Source organism: Magallana gigas, chromosome 5, assembly GCF_963853765.1.
Source record: "Magallana gigas chromosome 5, xbMagGiga1.1, whole genome shotgun sequence".
In the NCBI taxonomy this organism is placed as follows: domain Eukaryota; kingdom Metazoa; phylum Mollusca; class Bivalvia; order Ostreida; family Ostreidae; genus Magallana; species Magallana gigas.
The window spans coordinates 1,509,030-1,529,331 of record NC_088857.1 but is presented as its reverse complement, the minus strand read 5'-3'; the positions used below and the strand labels follow the sequence as shown (position 1 = coordinate 1,529,331).

The window sequence follows — 20,302 nt, the reverse complement described above, 5'->3', positions numbered from 1 at the left end:
TTAATGAACTTGCGAATTAACTTATTTTAGGAATAAATCTAAATGCAACTCAATTCATACAAGAATTAATTGGCTTCACATGGAACAGTTTAGAATGCTTTCTTATAAATCAACTGGCGGTTTATAAGTCATATGGTGCCCCAACCCAGTTTATATTCATAACAATTGGGTAGGTTACGAATTCATTACTATAGTAAACTTTTATGCCTACAATTTCAAAATGAGTTTCAAAATTATTGAAATAAATATCTTTACATAAGTTAACCATGATTTTCAGGTAAAAACATTTAGACAAGTTTTGTAAATTAGAAATATTTTACTGAAAATAAAGAAATCTTAAGTCACCTTTAAATAGTATCTGAGATGCAAAAAAAGTGTTTTTGATTATCTAATACGACATATCTTCCCTTCTTCAGTAGTATTTCAGACAATATACGATTCACATTGTTTTACCTGAAAACTTATCAATATACATGCACATATGAATTTATTACACTAAATAATAAGTTGATTGGAAATTAAATTATATTGCTAATACATCTTACAGACTTGAACACAAGCAAAATCTCGTTAATCACTGTGGATGATTACAGAACCTTACAGGAACCATGTATATATTTGACAAGTTGCCACGACTAGGCAAAGTTTTGCTATAACCATGAATTTGCTTTGTCTGTGTTTGTACTAAAGGAGTTTTACTGTAGAAAGTTTAGTTCCTTCTGTAAGTGTGTAGCCTGATTGAAGAGGCATAATTGATTCAATATTGGTTTCCATCTAACGCTAAAGAACTGAAGAAATAATAAATGGGAAAAAGGTAGCATCATAAACGATATCATTAATTTAATTGTTTAAATTGTCTGTCTCGTATAACAAAAGATCATAAAAGATTTTCTCTTGTCGGTTTACAACACACAGCTATTAATCTGTAATTTGTTTTTCTTCAGGACCTTTATAATTTAACCAAACAGAAGCATGATAGAAGTTGTTTTTATCTTACCCTTGAATATAATCGCCTTTTTATGACAACAAATAAGGAAGCTACTACAGAACATTGATAATTTGATAGCTCAGGCTTATTGAGAAGTTTAATAATAATTCACAAATCAGGTGGAAGTAGAAATATTAAATTTGTTATAAGGCTTAATGCACTGTACGTAGTACGTAGTTAAAAATTTTTAACGGCACTCCAATTTACTGAACTGCATGCAGCACCAATTTCTACATACCCTTAGTTTTGCATCACTGAACACAAAATCAATCATTTAGATGCATTCCTATCTACCACAGTGTACAGCTATTTCTGGGACAAGTTATCATATAACGTGCATAATTTAAATTATCGTAAATGGCAATGCAATGCATGTTGTTTGTGAAATACATGAATGAACGATTTTGCAATTCTTGAATTATTCATGTGTCAGTTTAAGGATGAAATTATTTCATTTTCCATTACAACACATTCAGTTGAGAAACACCTATCATAGAAATATGCCAAGAAAAATATGATACTATAAACAAAGAAAGAAAGTTATGTACATGTATATTTAAACAATGATGTATATATTAAAAAGATTTAATGATTATACTGAACATAGAAGTTCATTATTTTGTAAGGATTATAATAAAATGTTTATCAAACATGATTACAAAAAATAATATTACATAAGATCTACGATTGCATTCTGTAGAGTGACAAATTTTGATGATAATGTGTCTTTGCTATAAAATACTTGTATATCCAAAAATGTATTGTCTAAGTAAGATTTACACCTGTGACTTCTGACAAATTGAGTGTAACCGTTTTATTTGTAAACAATCTTGCCATTTGTTTTAAACAGGGTCCACAAGCCCCGATGAGAAGTATGTATTTTCAGCAGCAAATCTACGCAAGAAGTTTGCTAGTTCCTCCAATCGAGCGAGTTCCCTGGAGCTAGAGGACAAACTGAGCTACACTCAATCACCAAAGGACTCCCCAGTAAGCACCAAATATAACTTGTGTTTGGTTTGGGAGATAGATCTACAAGTGGGGATCCTTTGTTAGTTACTAATATGTGATTGATTTGTAAGATAGATATAGGACTGGGAGATTCCTAAATAATAAGATGAGTTGTAATGGCTAGTTCATGAGATAGATCTAGGACTGGGAGATTCCCTAATTAGGGTTGTCTGTGATTGATTCATGAGATAGATCTAGGACTGGGAGATTCCTAAATAATTAGATAAGTTGTAATGGCTAGTTCATGAGATAGATCTAGGACTGGGAGATTCCCTAATTAGGACTGCCTGTGATTGGTTCTTGAGATAGATCTAGGACTGGGAGATTCTCTAATTAGGACTGCCTGTGATTGGTTCTTGAGATAGATTTAGGACTGGGGGATTCCTTAATTAGGACTGCCTGTGATTTGTTCATGAGATAGATCTAGGACTGGGGGATTCCTTAATTAGGGCTGTCTGTGATTTGTTCATGAGATAGATCTAGGACTGAGAGATATCCTAATTAGGACTGTCTGTGATTTGTTCATGAGATAGGTCTAGGACTGGGAGATTCCTTTATTAGGGCTGTCTGTGATTGGTTCATGAGATAGATCTAGGACTGGGAGATTCCCAAATTAGGGCTTGTTGTGATTGGTTCATGAGATAGATCTAGGACTGGGAGATTCCCTAATTAGGACTGCCTGTGATTGGTTCATGAGATAGATCTAGGAATTAGGACTGTCTGTGATTGGTTCATGAGATAGATCTAGGACTGGGAGATTCCCTAATTAGGACTGCCTGTGATTGGTTCGTGAGATAGATCTAGGACTGGGAGATTCCCTAATTAGGGCTTGTTGTGATTGGTTCATGAGATAGATCTAGGACTGGGAGATTCCCTAATTAGGGCTTGTTGTGATTGGTTCATGAGATAGATCTAGGACTGGGAGATTCCCTAATTAGGACTGCCTGTGATTGGTTCATGATATAGATCTAGGACTGGGAGATTCCCAAATTAGGACTGCCTGTGATTGGTTCATGAGATAGATGTAGGACTGGGGGATTCCCTACATAGAGGCTGCCTGCGATTAGTTTGTGAGATAGATTAGGACTGGGGGATTCCCAACATAGAGGCTGCCTGTGATTGGTTCGTGAGATAGTTTTAGGACTGGGGGATTCCCAACATAGAGGCTGCCTGCGATTAGTTCGTGAGATAGATTTAGGAATGGAGATTGCCTACTTAGGGGCTGCCTGTGATTGGTTCTTGAGATAGATCTAGGACTGGGGGATTCCCTACATAGAGGCTGCATGTGATTTGTTGTGAGATAGATCTAGGACATTTTGGGGCTGCCTGTGATTGGTTTGTGAGAAAAGTTTAGGACTGGGAGATTCTCCTGTAAATGGCTATGATTCTACACAATCTATATAAATTTTGTTGTGGGGGATGGTTGCATACACATTTTTTTCCTCCTAAAAAAACATGAGAAAATGTGCCATTTTTTCTTTTGACATATTGTTGATGTCATCATTTCCTAATTAAAGCAAAATAGTAGTGGAAATATGCTATCTTTTACACACACTATTTCAGGATGTAAATGTGCATTTGCTAGAGTTTAAGCAGCTTTTAAGTTTTGGGGCATATATTAAAGGAAGCCGTACCTCATTCTTTGGGAAAGCTTAGTTCACTTTAAGTAAATCTGTGGTACATGCACTTACATGCAGACTTCAGAACCCACTCAGCTTGATTCAGCAATGAAATGAATGCAATCTCTCAATATTCATGTTAAAACATTCATTTCATTGCTGAATTTCAAATTTCATGTACCATTACATACTGCATGCATGATTCTCTTGTCAATGAATGTCCCTTGGTGGCAATAACACTGTTTCATTTTTAACCCATTGCATCAAACCTTTTAAATTTTTAACAAAATTATTTTAGGAAAAACATGAGACATATTCTTTTTCCAAGCTACTGAATGATTTCATGACTTTTTCATTCCGTATTGTCAGTTGCAAGATTAATGATTAATGGTTTCCATTAAAGCAACAGCTGTGACAATAATAAAACTGCTATTCTGTTAATATTGATAAGTATGTTTAAGAGAGTAGCTAAAGTACTCTTGATAGGTTACCTGTTAAAAAAGAAATAAAGATGATTGTCAGTCAAATTCCATGGAGAGAAATATGGTGTTGGACTCAGAGTTACTGTTAATCATCTGAAATTTTTCTAATTTTACTTCCAGAAAAGCCAAAGGAAACAGAATACTCAGTTGTACGTTGTGTTGTACAATTTCAAAGGAAAAGAAAAAGACGACCTTGACCTTAGGTATGATTCAAGGTCACACAGGTCAGATTTGTCGTAGTGGTTAATACTGTTAAAGATTTAAATTTACCTCCCACATCAAACACTAGGTGGACTCTCTTACTTTTGTGTGAATTAGTACAGAATTTCACAATCAAAAGCCACATCTGGTCATAAAAACATGCTTTTTTTTCAATAACAAGACACTGGCCACATCAAATGACTTCTCTGAGTCTTTTCCAATGACAAACCTGTACACTGCTCTATATCTATGACTAGCCGTTAAATTAGTCAATTTTCTGTGTCTTGTATTGTCCGAGTCTGAGTGTAACCTTGTTTTTGACAGGGCGGGGTGGAGGGTCAATGTGTTGGACAGCTCTGATCAGGACTGGTGGAAGGTAAGTGACCTTCACATTGTCTTAGAGGTCAATCTGTGAAGTTTCACAAGGTGGTGAGAGAACTGTTGATAAAATACAGTGAAACTTGCATGTTTTTATTTAAAGAATAGTTCTTTTTTAAGAGAATAAAATAATTTTGTATTTCTGTTGTTAAGAAAGTACTATAAAAAATTCATTATTCATAGCCATGTACACTATTAAAAGAAGACAACTACATATTTTTAAATTTGCTCTGTTTTATTTTTCAGGGTAAATGCAATGGCAAGGTTGGTTATTTTCCGGCGACTTACCTGATCCCGATCCAGACCGGACAGCGCGTGTTTCAGGTGATCCATTCCATGCACCTGACGGAGGGGGGCAACGGGATGAAGCTCCACAAGGACCAGGTAAATTTACACCTGTCAATTACCATCGATTATCTTCCCTGTCCCTAATTGACATTTTCTAGCTGTTCCTTGTTCTGTATGTAGATTTCTTTTTGTCAAGTATCATTATTGATTATCTGCTCCAAAAGGAAAGAAGTTTGAAATGAGGATGAAGAAATAGAGGAAAGAGGAACTTGTGTTGAATAGATAGGGATGGAGCAGAAGGGAGGGAGGGGAATTTAAAGACCATAATCTGTGTCACAATGCTTACCATCAGTGACAGTTATTTTTGTTTTTGACTTTCAGATCGTGTTACAGATAGGGGAGGAGAATATGGGAATGGTTCGTGTCCAAGCAGCCAACAAAAAGCATGCCCTGTGTCCCCTCAAATACCTGAAGGAGGTATAACAGGGCACAGGTATAAACACCTAGGCAGGTGTGACAAAGACAGAAACCTGACAGGTGTGTAAACATGATGTTGTGTAAAGCATACTCAATCCTACAGCCAAAGATGTCCACAAACAAACATTGCCATACATATCAGGAAGGACAACCATGTCTGAACAAGTGGTTAGGATTTTGAACGGATCGCTCAAAAGAGGAAAGAGTTCTGAAACAGCGGCCAGAGGAATCCTATAGTGAAGGGGACAGTACTCTGATAAATCCCAAAACCAACGAAAAATCTGATGTTCTGAATTTAATTCACAGCATCACTTATACGCATAGTGTTTTTTAATGGATGTGAAAGGCCTTTTATGGGGTCTGTCATTCAGATTTTTCTGTTTATATATATCTTAAAAATACATGTAGCCATTATGGATGTAAATATTTTTTACCGTTGTTTTTATCTTTTACACTTTGGTGAAACATGCAAACAAATGAAATAGCTTTCATGCGAGAAGATTTTAAGTTTCAACACTTGATGTTTGCTGTGTGATTTATGAGACGTGTAATTGCTTAGATGATCTTTGCATTAAATTCTAGAGTTACGTTTTTGATTTCTGGTACCACCATGTAATTCAGTGCGGCCTCTGTTGAAGGTTCACTTGTTATTGCCATCTTGGTGGTGTGTGTACATGTATTTGGAGAGGGTTTACATAGACTATGCCTGTTACACAATTTATTTGAATTTCAATAAAAAACATGTTTCAATATGATAGTACATGTATGTGCATGTATAGATTGTTTGATTTCATTACGATGTCTTTCATTTTGTATCCAATGAGATTTGTAAATTTCTTGCAATATGTATGTTATTATATATGGCTGAAGCATGAAATGGACCAAGAGTGCGGCACATGTTTATGAGTGTGGAATTTTCGTATAGATTGTTTCCTGATTTATGTTAATGTTCACCATGACTTGTGACATTGTTTATTATCTGTAGACCATCAAATTTGATTTTATTTAGCAATTTATGAATGATTAATTCGTTTACAGTGACTAATATTTGCAATCAATTTTTTTTTCATAATAAAACAAAGGACAACAAAAAATTAAAGATCTGGTTTGCAATGAGAAATATTCCGAATAATGTGATTCTTGTGAACTTGAGAATATTTCTTGTAATCAGTTGAAAGTTGGATTAAGGTGATGATTTAATTTCTCACATGAGTGTGTCCAGTACAAAAAAAATGTATTTAATTTTTTTTGGCCTATTTTACACTAGTTTGTTATGCCATAGATCTTTAACATACACATAGGAATTATTGTGAATGCATGTTTCAAAGGGGCCAGTCATTGTCAATTTGTTTTTATAACTTTGTGTAGAGATGGTGAAGTCATTATTCAAATGATTTTGACATATTTTAATTGTACAGATAGAAAATTTGGATTGGGCACAAGTTCAGAGACATATAGACTGCCTTCTCTCTTTTTGTGAAAATAATTTATGTTTTCAATTTGAAGGTTTATCGTATACAGGTTTATTTTCACCCTGTATATTTTTCGCCCTTCTACACTTGCAAACAGTTTCACCTTGTCTTAAACTTGCCCAAAGCTGGGTTAAAAAAGATAACTTAAGACAATGGAATTTGCCCAGTCTTAAAGAAGATGGGTGGATAAGGCGTGTAAAATGCCCATGCACAGTCGGACAAGATACTGAAAAATCAAAATATCAATAAATCTGATATTTCTTAAAATATCATTTAAAACAATATATAGTTAACATATCATTTATTTTTAACTTATAAATATGTTCAATACCGGGAATATGTTGACTCAAACAGGCGTATACGTATTAAAACCTCCAAATAGTGTCAGTTTTTAGAACTTCAAGGCATTTTCTTATATAGAGTGGGTCTGTGCTCCATATTTTTCTCGTAGCCTAAATAAGGTCTAATGGAAAACCAACCGATATCAATCAACAAAAACGTGGAGAGATGACCCACTATACATTAAAATTATCATTTTGTATCCCAACACTTGAACGTTTTGAAAAAATATAACAAGTCCGTAAATTTGAGGCCAAAGTGACACATAGTATTTAAACACCTGACTTGTTGTGTCAGAAATGGCTCAGTGGTTAGAGCACCCGACAAAAGCTAACCTTATATATGTAGGGTTTTTATGTTATGGGTTCGATACCACAGGAATTTAAAGCAATATTTTTTTCTTATTTTTTGTTAAATATATTAAAAACTGAATATAGTTAGAAATTATTCTTTTGCAAACTAAATTTAAAATATATTTAAATAGATTCAATCGGAAAAAAATAAACTCAAAATTGTATTTTACGACTAAACTGAATGGGCATTTGCGCAATCTTATCCCCCCCATCTTCTTTGCCCACCAACGACTGGGGTGAAATGGGCTGAAATAAAACAGGGGCAAATAGTTCACTGTATACAGTATTCATGTATAAACTAATATATTTGTTAAATGTAGAATCTATATGTTTGTATCTGGCCATTGTTTTTGTTACTAGCAGTCTTAAAGGCTTCATAGATAGGTCTAAAATTGGCAAGAGTATTTTCTTCTTCTTTTTTTAAATAAAACATAATTAATTGGGGTAGTTTCATAGAGATTTTTAAGGAGTATGACTAAGGTTATTTTTTCACAGTGTGAATTTTACTGCCATTCATTATTTATCCATCAGATTGAGTAAGATACCAAACATTTTATTTCAAATGCATGCAGATCTTCCCAATTTAGGAAAGGGAAGCAACTGGTGACTCTAGAACCAGACAGGTCTTTAGATCTGTTCTTAATGTTTACCATACATTCACATTGTTTACGATAAAATGTTCATTTTTGGACCCATGTCTTTGCTATAGCCCTGTATTTGTTGATACAAAGTTGTGTATACCCTCAGTATATATTTACCTACCCACCAAAAGCATTATCAACATGGCTTATTATTACCTCCCACAACTAATTTTGATGTTGTACAGGCAAAGTATGTGCCAAGATGATAGAACTCAATAAACTGTTGTTTTTGTTTTACCATTGCTTGTTATGTTTCTTACTATATAGATGATCCAGATAATCCAGAGGCCATAACTGGATAAACAAGTCTGACTTGGATGATCAAGTGGTCATTATTGGATAAACAAGTCTGAATACGGATGATCCAGGGGCCATAACTGGATAAACAAGTATGACTTGGATGATCAAGTGGTCATTATTGGATAGACAAGTCTGAATACGGATGATCTAGGGGCCATAACTGGATAAACAAGTCTGACTTGGATGATAAAGGGGTCATTATTGGATAAACAAGTCTGAATACGGATGATCCAGAGGCCATAACTGGATAAACAAGTCTGACTTGGATGATCAAGTGGTCATTATTGGATAAACAAATCTGAATACGGATGATCCAGGGGTCGTAACTGGATACACAAGTCTGACTTTGCTTTAAGAGAGCTGGATAGTTGTCATCATTTTAGGCTATATTTACCTCCTTTACATGAACTCTCTACAAAGATATTGGAAAATGTTCAAATATTTAAGCTTAAATGTTTGGATTTTCTGTTTACTTAACAATAGTTTATGGCCAAAAATATCACATTTAAAAGTTAAAGGCAAATCTGATGGTTACTTTGACCAACCAGCCTCCGTAAACTCTTGGACAATGTCAGGAGTGAGTACTTGTATTTGAGGTACTGATACTCATTATTTAGCATTTTTAGAGTTTGAACATCTCTTTCCATTTGCTCTCTTTCCAAACCAAAGTACCATAAATATGACAGTTTTTTCCTTCTTTCCATACAGACAGTAACTATGGATGTAATACAAAAGATTTTTATTGTTGTTTTTTTGGTCACCACAAATCTATATTGGATTTACTGCAAGTACATTGTGCAAAAAATAAAATAAACATAAACCAAATGAAATCTTTGACAGATCCTCACAATGGAGGAATGAACACAATCACTGCTGCATGTTACAAATAGGAACAAAAATATACTGCAATAAAAATTTAATAAAAATTTACTCATTTTTAAAAATCAACATTAGGCAAGCTCTAATCAAACGTCTAAAAATCACCATGTGTGCAAGGTTTGAAAGAAATAAAAATCTACAGAGTCACAAAATTCTGAACACAGTGGATAATGTTGAACATTTTAAGACAAAAACCAAGGAGTGAACAAAATCGGGTCAAGGTCACTGAACACTGTACACATAGCACTAGGTGAAATTAATCTGTGATGTTTCCGCAAAACATTGTAATATACTGTACATCTGAATCAAAGTTGTAATATGAAAAAAAAAACAATCTTATGGAAGCATACAAGAACACTTGATTGCTCCATTATTATAACAGATAGGTAGGTATAAGTGTCAACACGCCACTGAAATCTACTCATTAAATAGCCTACAATGGATTATACTGTAACACAACGTTACTAAAGCAAAGATTGAGCCACTGGTTAGATCATCAGATCCAAGGAAGGAAACAGGGGTGAAGCAGTTGATGGTGATCATATTGTGGAGCAAAGAAAGTTTTTACCATTGAAAAATATCTAGATCTGGGCTTTTAATTCTAAAACTCTGGATGACAAATTTCTAAATCTAAGCATATTGGACAAGTTAAGAAAAACCCAAAGTGAACCCTCTATATATCACCAGAGTAAGCTAATCTACTCCTACATCCTTGTCTAAGCTCCAACCCTAGGTTCCCAATCCTCTTGGTTTAAGCTGAACCCCTGATCTCTTGGTAGGAGCTGAACACCCATAAACCATTGATTTAGGCTGATCCCCTGATCCCTTGGTCTGAACTGAATCCCTGATCCCCTAGTCCTGCTCTGAACTCCAGATCCCCTTGGTCCGAGCTGAACCCCTGGGTCTGAACTGAACCTCTCAAACCCTTGATCTATTCTGAACCCACTTTATTCCCTTGGTCTGATTGAGCTGAACCCCTCCCCCCTTATTGGTCTGTGCTGAACCCCTCCCCCCTTATTGGTCTGTGCTGAACCCCTCCCCCCTTATTAGTCTGAGCTGAACCTCTGATCCCTTGGTCTGAGCTGAACCCCTGATCCCTTGTTCTGAGCTGAACCTCTGATCCCTTGTTCTGAGCTGAACCCCTGATCCCTTGTTCTGAGCTGAACCCTTGATCCCTTGGTCTGAGCTGAACCCCTGATCCCTTGGTCTGAGCTGAACCAGTGAGCTCCTGTACAGTGCTGCCTTCAAGGGTTTGTGTCTAGCATGAAGCAATTCACAAAGGAAACTTCATTTTGGCACTTTAACATACAATATTTCATGCCTCCATTTAAATATTAACCTAGCATTCATTCTCGCTATTTACACTTATTATACATTCAAATATCCTCAAACAAATCAGAACAATATGTGAGCAATACTCGTCAACATGTCTCAAAGGGTTTACATAGTTCAATAAAAGATAAAAGCTTGCCATTTCTTCATTAAAAAGCCAGGTAACTAAACGCAAGGAAGACCCCTGTGTACCGCAGAACAACAAACACTAACAGAACAATGTATGATCAACATATTAGGTACAGGATACATCTGTTATAAGTATAAAATCTTAACAAAACAGCCCCACTTGTCCTCCACTTGGCATAGTCTAACAGACACTGCACAGTGTCTCTCAGCCACGACATAGTTTCACTATGTCAAGGAATAGTCTCGATCAACAACAGCATAGTCTCACATAGACAAGGAATAGTCTCACATAGACATGGAAGAGTCTCACTAAGCCATTGCATAGTCTCACTATGTCACAGAATAGTCATGTTCAACAATGACATAGTCTCACTATATTTCATATAGCTGCTGTGAAGTCTCTTAACTAGTGGTATGAACTTTTCAAAGACAACCAGTAACTGGAAGCCCTGGTATCCTTCACAGAAGAGACGGTAGCCGAGTGGTGGTGTAGGGACAAGCAGTGTGGGACAAGTTATATTAGTGATATGTATTGAGCAGTTCACTAAAACATCAGCTGCCTCACAACAGAAAACAGGCTAACTAGGCTTTCTGTCTGAACACAAAATGGCTTTCTGCACCAAGATTGCATAGACAAATGTGTAAGGGTACATTGTGAAAAATAGAGAGAACATGATCCATACAACAAGGTTTTAAAACTTCAGATCTATTTACAACATATGACACATAGTGCATGATTTACTTTCTAATATACACATGATTTGAAATCATCTCCTCACACACACACAATTCTTCAACACTGGAGGGAAGATGACTCTAGCAGACCTGAAATCTCGCTCAGTTAGACTGGCGATGTCTGGAATGTTTTGAACACAGCGACGACTAGGCTCATGGACGGCATCTAACTACTCGGGGTCACTGAGGAATTCTGGGTAAGGGGACTTGTGCAGGTAAGAATTCCATATAAACTGCCATTCCCTGTAGTAAAAAAATTACAATTAGTACACAAAATAAACACTGACAACTCGTGGTCCTGTCTATATATTGCAGCTAACAGCATTGTTTAATAGCACTGATCCTGTCATTTATTGCATTGTTTACCTGTTGCTATGGTAGTGGGGCCTGTTAAGGGGGCAGCACTAATTGTAAGGACTTGTGTTGTGGAGGGTGATGTCACAGAATCAATTCGGATCTCATCCCAAATACCAGAGCTCTGAAACAAGGGAGATAACCTCAATTTTAATCAGTTTTCATGAAATATTGTAAAATGCATTCTTGATTTTATTTATTCTTATACAAATATGTGAATATTTATGGTGTTAATTATGTGAAACCATGATAAAAAAGGTTTGAGCATGCATGGATAGTTCTTAGAGGAATGTTCTCACATAAGGAAACTAGTATGCATTTGAATACTGGTGTCATTACTTCTTTAACACTTAGCAGTTCTAAACCCTTTCTACACATCAGTGGGTAACATTTACAGATGAGGAAGGTAATATTGGGCTCATTGATCCCTTACCTGGAAGTTGATATCTGGGAGTTCGTGCTCGAGTCCGATCCCGTTCTCTAGGATGTTGACGTCGGTCGTCAGGTAAGCCGTCTTCTGATCTCTGATTGGCTGCTTTGGGGAGGGTGGTTCGTTTGGTGACCCCACAGGCCCCGCCTTTCCCGCCTCTATCAACTCCAGATTTTCTGTAATGTAACAGTTATGTAACCAGTAATGTAATGTAACCAGTAATGTAATGTAACCAGTAATGTAATGTAACCAGTAATGTAATGTAACCAGTAATGTAATTTAACTAGTACAAGTGTAACAGAAAGACAAACAGTCATAAATAAATTTCACTAACAAATCAAATCATAAATAATAGTTTCTCTTTTGAAAACTGTGTTAATTTCACAAGCACTTATTTTTTTCACAAACTAGTTCATTCTTTTATATCTTGTATACTTTATTTTTCTATCTTTTTTTTTTATCTGAGTTACTCCAAAATCTCTCTAAATATACATAAAAGTGCCAATTTTGAAGAAAGTTTTAAATTCAATCACAATTTATGTTCCACAGTTTTAAATGTTGCAAAATCTCCCATAACTTATACAATCAATATCAGTCATTATGTAATCTTGCACATAATTGTAATGGTTATAAAAAATTGTACTGACTTTAATGTTTAAAAATGTAACTTTACTTTGTGAGTAACAATGCCATTTTCTATTAACATTCAATGATCATAAAAAAGCAAGTTTTCAAACACTCCATTAATTAAGACACCTCTCTGACAGAATAAATCATGTAGATGATAGGGACTTAATCCTATCCATCAATAAACAGGCCGTATTGACTGTGGGTGCCATTGCCCTGTTTATGATTTATGACAGGTTTCTGTATCAATATTGATATTAGCAGTGTGGAGTTTTACTGGCAGATAAGGACTGACAACTCTGTTACTGCTGGTCAGTCACAGAGTGACACCTGTCAAAAGCCTGGCCCTGACTACAGGTGATCATTAGTGACCTTAATTAATGCTCCTCCTCAGGTGAGTTGCTTACCTGCCTACTCTCACTGCGCTCTACATGGGCCACCAACCCATTGGTATGCAGGTCACTCTCTCTGTTACATGTTAATTAACCCATGAATAATCCATTACATCACAGGATTAATGATAAGCCAATAAACTTCCCTTTAATTCATGTACTTTATGATAATTATTTATGATAATCCCAAATATTCTAAACAGCTAAAGGTTCCATCTCATCAGTACATTCACAAAGTACCTTTCAGGGTTATTTTCTGCTGTTTGATTTTGAATTCATTTAAATTAAGAGTCTGATTAATTAGCTTTTATTGATTCTTGTTAGCTTTGACATTTACTGGGTAACTGCATTAACTTAATTCTCATGGCCCAGAGTTACTTCCCATTGATAAACTCTTCTATACCCTTACAATCAGTGTCAATTACACTTTATATAGAGGTGTTATAATCTGGACTCCAAGGGCTCTAACTCTTGGTGAATCACTCAGGTGTAAAATTTTCCCCTCAGGGCACCCCTTGTAAAGACCTACTGTTAACATACACATCTGCCCTAAGTCAATTTGTGTATACAGTATCAGAAAATCTCATGTTCTTTATCTAGGTAGCCTTTGATGTTTAATCAATTAGATAATTGTATTATAAATAAGTCTTTGATGTCAGCTAAAAGAATGTTGTTGTTATAAGACATAACTGTATCGGCCATGAAGACTAACTTACTGATCTGAATGTCTGCATACAAAAATCAAAACTCATGCATCTTTCGATGTCATTATCAAATTTCTCGATAATCTAATTAATTAATCCTACTTTAATTCCCGATTTATTTGTGATCATGTTAAGATACTTCATTTATCAATGTAATTATACATACCTGGATCAGACATGCTCTTTAGTATTGAATCCAGGTCCTTCTTTCTGTGCTTTGCAATTTCATCCTCCATTTTTTCTATTTTGGCCGGATTGAGAGCCCAGAGACAACCTTTCTTTGTATTTCCATTCAGTTTGGGGGAATCCACTTTCTCAAAACATTTATTTAATGAGAGATTGTGTCGAACTGAATTCTACAAGAGAATATATAAAAACATATATAAAATTTTTAACCAATATATATATTCAATAATTGATAGCTTAAATTATAAATAAATTAAATTTGAACAAGTTTATTCCATTTGAAATCTTATCAAGAAAAGCTTCAATTCATTGTTAAAAATGTGTGTTAAACCACAAATCATTGAAATCATTTTCATTGCAAAGGGAATATTGAATCCAAAAATCATTTTGGAAAATAGTATGATCAAACACCTATTTAAAAAATCCTTGATTTTGGAGGATATTCTCTTTAGAAAGGCATACTATTTTTTCTCAATGACATGCAGTTTTACTATCAGTCACAGTTCACTGCTCACAAACCCGGATGGTAAACCCCAAATTTATGAATACCAAAGGAAATATCCTGAAGTGAACTTTAAACTTCCCGTTGTAATTTAAATCCCACCGCCCTCCCTAAGCCACCTGTTTAAATATGGTGCGCAGTAGGCCAGAATAAATTTAAACTTATCCGTATGAAATTACATATACATACCTTCCATCCATCAGGGGCCGTTTTGAAGTATGGGAAATGTTCACTGTAAAAAGAAAATCAGACATTGTTTAATATCTATGCAACAAGACAAGAAAAATTTTTACATGATCAAACATGATTAATGTCAACGTAAAGTTATTAAAACATATGAAAGGTTTTCATAAATATAAAAATTATTTTTCTACTTTCTCTTTAGATATTTCCCCCCCTGATAACAGAATATTGAGTGTGAAGTTCAAAGGAGCAGGACCATTTATTTATTGGTGATGTGTATCAATTGTTCTTTGTAATAGTGTATTCAGAAATGAAGTTTAATATATGTAAATGATGTTTTAGCAATACCTGCTCAATACATGATATAGATATATATGAGTAAATTTAAAAAGAATAAGATAAACTATTTTAATATGCATCAGAGTTAAGCAGCTTGTGCACATATTTACTTGAAGAATATTAATATTCAAGAAATTTAGTGATATTCTTACTGGAACAAAACCTAAAATTTACTCTTCACAATCTGATCTCCTATATTGAGCATGCCTTTAGCTAGTACTTGACGTATATATTCCAATATAATTCCATCAAATAAGGACATTTTAAGCAAGTAAATCGACTAACATTTTTAAAGTTCTGCTACACAGAATACTGAATAAAAGATAGGTAAAATCCTGAGGCACTCACGTCATGAAGCTGTATATTTCACTGACAGGAAGACTTCCATGGCGACTGTTCTTTAAAGCCATGGCGATTAGACAACTATATGAATACACAGGCTTAGGGAACACTTTTTCTTGGTCTTCCATTAAATCTATGGGCGACACAGCACTATTGGATATAGACACTGTTACTGGTTTCGACACTCTGCTGGGAGAATGCACAGACACCGAGTTTCCTTGTAAAGACGATAACTGGTTGTTGTTTTTCTCGTTGAATTGTGAATTTAGACTTACAACATTTTCGATTTTTAGTCCGAGGTCTGACCCATACACCGAGCCCTGTAGATTGACGGCTGTGGAGTTTGGCTTCGTCTGTGTGCTTACTTGTGAGAACGCCGTCTTTTTCGGCGAGCTGTGGTGAGTTGGGCGTACTGCGATGGGCATCACAGATTGTGGGTTGACAATCAGATTTGGATTGTTGTTGTCTATCTCAAAAGAGGAGTCCATCATATTCTGAACTTTGGCCACATCATTCCACTGAATATTTTGTATCCAGTCATCAATGGACGGCCCTGTGTTGTCGAAGTCAAAAGCACTGTTGGCATGGTTGCTGTTTTCATTATTTAGGAAATCGGCGTTTGCCAGTATTTTCTCCATTTCACTTTGAATATCGTGGGAGTCCATCGACACAGTGTCTAGAAAATCCATGTCGGACGGATTACAATACGCCATGCTTAACATTGTGCTCTGGCGCAGACTTCACTCTACAACAAAAAATTACAAATGGTGTCATCTTTAAACCCTAAAAGAAAGCCTACAACACACGTGGAGAGTATTTATACTCTAATTTTTCAAACTTGGCGCAAACATAACGTCATGTTTTGAACGAGATTCAAGTCTCGGACCAGCGAGGTAAATTCAAACTTCGGACATGACAAATATTGACTTCAAGCAGTGATCGATTGATTGCACACACAAAATGGCTACATATCGGTTAAAAATCATGAAATATATCACTTACCACGACTGTCACTTGTTCCAACAGTAGTTTAAAGTGTATCTCACGTAGTTTCACTTTTTGAACAAGGAATTTCGGATGTTATCCCAAGAGCCTTACAACTATAGTAAAATCCCGAGATCAACCTAACGAACAAAGAGAACCACTACAGTTTGAATGAAGTGATGTGATTGGTTGACCTATATTTTCCGATTTGAAGTAGCCCCAGTTTTCATTGGCTGTTCCATGGCGATGACCTTGTATACACCCCTTATTTGGAAAATCACCTACCGTAACTAACAGGTGCCCGTACTTGTAAATAAATCATAGAAAAATGTAGGATTTCGCTAGGGCATATTTTGAAATGTTTACATAATGAATGTTATTGATTATGTAGGTGCACTTATTATTTAACTTGGCTATTTATTTGATACTCTGTATAGAATCGATGCTAGGGGATTTTTTGAAGGAGAAATTTGAACCAATTTTTAAATGTTTGCGCCGGTTTGAAAGAACTTTGAGGAAGAGGAAAAGGTGGAATTTAAAACCTTAATGTGATAACTAAAAACCGGAAACATTATGCAATAAAATATTTCCTAGAACAAATTCATAGCGTATTAGACTGCAATCAGTTAAAGCTGCTTGGTCCGATTTTTTCGTAATTACAGTATCAAAATTTTGTTCAAACAAATCATTTATCTTACAAAGTTATGGACTTTCTCCTATTTACACCAGCGGAATCAATCTCCTTTCAAAGTTAGAAATATTCAAAGTAAATAAAAATAATTTCTCTTTGGGCAAACGAAAAAACAAACCAAAATGCATCACGGGAATGTTTAGAAAAGGAAACCGCATGGTTTCGTCCCCCGAATGATTGGGGTTATTCAACCCGCATGCTATGCATCGATTGTAAAAATGCAGACTTTAGAAATATTGGCGAACAAAACGTACACATGTTTATTTGTAATTTGTCTGATCATTTGTCTGACCATTTCGACCTTTATTTAAAGCGATGTCAAATTCGTAATACAACCATACCCGTCTCGTCGTCAGGGGTGAAATTTAACATGAGGCGAAATAACGCGGTACCTTTTAATGTCGTTTGTTTTGTTAGCAAATTTTGTACGTATTTTTCTTCATTGAAATTTGGCTTAATTGACTGGGAAAACTACTGCAATGTCTATTATTATACATATACTAAGCATAGCCATCGTTTAAAAGCGTGCATAAAATTTGATATAAAATCGGACCAAGCAGCTTTAATAAAGGAATTTACGAAATATATAACCTCACTAAATAACATCAAAAGATTTTTTAGGTGTAATATGATAGAATTCTCTCTCTCTTTTCGTAAATCAATCTTATAGTAATTTTTTTTAAAAGTGATTTGTATGAATGACTTTGTACAACAGCATTTGGGTTTCCCCCCGAATTTCATAAGGTTTGAAATTATTATTTTTACACGGAATATTGATTTGTTTTCTTACCTTTTTATATTTTTAGACTAATTATTGAATCAATCTGGTTATGTATATTTACATTTTAAAGAGACGTCTATTATATGTTTATATTATAATATATATATATATACCAATCCAGAGTCTTCGGAAGTATAGAGCATCTATTAATTTTGATTCTACAATATGATAGATCACGTTTGATAATTACACATATTGCATTGTATATAAATGAATCAATATATAAATTAGAATATACATACACTTACATGTAATATAATCAGCCCTGCCCTTTTAAAACACCTTTTAAGTCAAGAGCGTTATTTAGAAATGTTTTATGATAATTGTGTAGATTATGAATCTTCAGTGAATGCAAAACGCCATAAAAATCGACGGAAAACTAGTATACATCTAGGGACGTATAACAATACTACATGCAGTAAAATTAGCATATATACGGTTCTGATTCACCAAATAAAGAACTTGTTTTAATGCTCAACTAACTACTGCAATAAATATTTAGTAACTCAGACAGATCGTAAAAAATGTCATAGCGATTGTAAATTATATACATCCAACATTTTTTTTAAATTCATTAGAAGCGTCGTTCTATATCTATAATTAACAACCGTTATTAGAACACTGTATTAACGTTATAATTCTGACTCATATTTGTCACTGATAAGCAATTTTCTAATTAACGGTAAATCTTTGGGGTTTCGTTTGAATTCTGAACCAATCAATTATTGAAAATGTTGAATAGCTTTCAAATTGGAAAATTCAAACTCAAGAAATACTAGATGGCATGTAATAAAACTCAAACCATAAATCAATAATTCAATATACATGGACACTAATTGATCTTTGTAGATATGGAATAATACTACAAACGTTTATCTAATTAATTAATTATAAATGACAAACAGAGTATATATCTAGATCTACCTATGAATTGAAGACACGTGATAGAGCAGTATTTATGACCTGGGGTATTTTTACAATTTCATTGGTCTCTTTTTAATTTCCCCGTTAAGAAATTCTGTTATTTGTCATTTAATTTTCTGTCACACTCACTTTAACGGTACTCCTCTGGCATTTGACACCGATCGAGGCTGGCCGTCATGCTTCACATGGAGAGGTTGTAATTGCGGGGAGGGGGGCCTCTATTTCCAAATTTATACAACTTTGAAATAAGTATACCTTCGATATTTTCGTGCACTTGGCACCTTCTTTTAACATCAATACTATATCGCAAAAATATCAATAAATCATTGCTTTCCAAAGAATCATTATTATTTGAGGGTAGCTGCAGGTCTTTAGCTCCCGGTCTGAAGAAAATTGGATGGACGACTTCCCAGGTCATCTATCCGAATATTTTAGACCGCGAGCTACAGACCTGCAGCTAATTCAAGGAGCAAATTTTCCTTGATTGTGAATTTCTTAGACAGCTAGGTTCATACCAACGGATATGATTTAATTTTCATTAAGGAGTAATTTAAGAAGATGATATTGTTGTATAGTTGTGTGGATGTTAATTTGTGGGCAAGGGATACCAACAAAATCCATCATACTAAGACATTATGAATCCACAAAATTCAGGCACGTAGCATCAGGGGGGGCCGGGGGGGGGGGGGGGGGGGGGGCTGCCCCCCCCCCCCCCCCCCACTTTTTCTCGCAGCAACAAATTTTTTAAAATTTATATATAAAAAATGGAATTATCATAGAGTTGCCCCCCCCCCCCCCCCACTTTTTTGGGAGTACGTAAGAAACTGATATGAAAATAAGGAAATGAGAAGTGAAATTGAAGTTATATAGTAAGCCAGCCCCCCCCCCCCCCCCCCCCCCCCCCACCCACGGATTAGGAAGATTTTAGAAACATAACATTTTCCTTTTTTTTTTTTTTTTTTTTTTGCTTGTCAAAATTTTTTGGATGAGTCTGGCCCCCCCACTTTCAAAAACGATGCTACGTGCCTGAAATTGGCTGTATGCTTGTATATCACCATCCGCCATGCTGTAAAATTTTTACTTCTTTTCCATTACTCTCATGCGAGATAATGTTTTAAGTCCTATATTCAAATGCCCAATTGTGATGAAATCCATAGATTCAGTTTAGTGCAAAGCTACAGGGCAAGTCATTTGTTACAATACCAGTACTATACAGAAATCGCTCCACAATACATGTACAAA

At 35.1% G+C, this 20,302-nt stretch overlaps 2 protein-coding genes across 8 annotated transcripts in view; one reads left to right on the top strand and one right to left on the bottom strand.

Moving 5' to 3' along the window:
- The window catches only part of LOC105319881 (nostrin), a 69,860-nt gene extending 61,374 nt beyond the window's left edge, over positions 1–8,486 (top strand). For all 6 annotated transcript variants that reach the window (XM_034447317.2, XM_034447322.2, XM_034447324.2 and 3 more), the window contains 5 exons: positions 1,839–1,975; positions 4,218–4,300; positions 4,623–4,674; positions 4,923–5,060; positions 5,346–8,486. In XM_034447317.2, coding sequence (XP_034303208.2) covers positions 1,839–1,975; positions 4,218–4,300; positions 4,623–4,674; positions 4,923–5,060; positions 5,346–5,447 — 512 coding nt within the window. In that variant the 3' untranslated portion in view covers positions 5,448–8,486. The remainder of the gene's footprint in view (positions 1–1,838; positions 1,976–4,217; positions 4,301–4,622; positions 4,675–4,922; positions 5,061–5,345) is intronic.
- A 782-nt stretch (positions 8,487–9,268) lies between these two features.
- Positions 9,269–16,848, bottom strand: LOC105327365 (forkhead box protein N4). Of its 2 annotated transcripts, XR_010713920.1 has the most exons (8): positions 16,683–16,848; positions 15,687–16,425; positions 15,006–15,048; positions 14,295–14,484; positions 12,409–12,581; positions 11,988–12,099; positions 10,618–11,864; positions 9,269–10,487 (listed from the first exon to the last, which is right to left on the bottom strand). XR_010713920.1 is itself a non-coding variant. In XM_034447304.2 (7 exons), the coding sequence occupies exons 2-7, from the start codon at positions 16,400–16,402 to the stop codon at positions 11,788–11,790; spliced, it is 1,311 nt and encodes a 436-aa protein (XP_034303195.2). In that variant the 5' UTR covers positions 16,403–16,425; positions 16,683–16,848; the 3' UTR covers positions 10,497–11,787. The 2 variants fall into 2 exon arrangements, 1 of the variants encoding a protein (XP_034303195.2); XM_034447304.2 differs by lacking the exon at positions 9,269–10,487 and having other exon boundaries at positions 10,497–11,864.
- Between the last annotated feature and the right edge of the window lie 3,454 nt (positions 16,849–20,302).

What these genes read in the sequence shown, in the direction of transcription:
- LOC105327365 (XM_034447304.2), bottom strand. Translation starts at nt 16,402, where the DNA reads ATGTTAAGCATGGCGTATTGTAATCCGTCCGACATGGATTTTCTAGAC. An exon ending in AAAGAGCATGTCTGATCCAG is followed by an intron (nt 12,582 to 14,294) that starts GTATGTATAATT and finishes GTTACATTACAG; the next exon opens with AAAATCTGGAGTTGATAGAG. An exon ending in TCCCAGATATCAACTTCCAG is followed by an intron (nt 12,100 to 12,408) that starts GTAAGGGATCAA and finishes CCCTTGTTTCAG; the next exon opens with AGCTCTGGTATTTGGGATGA.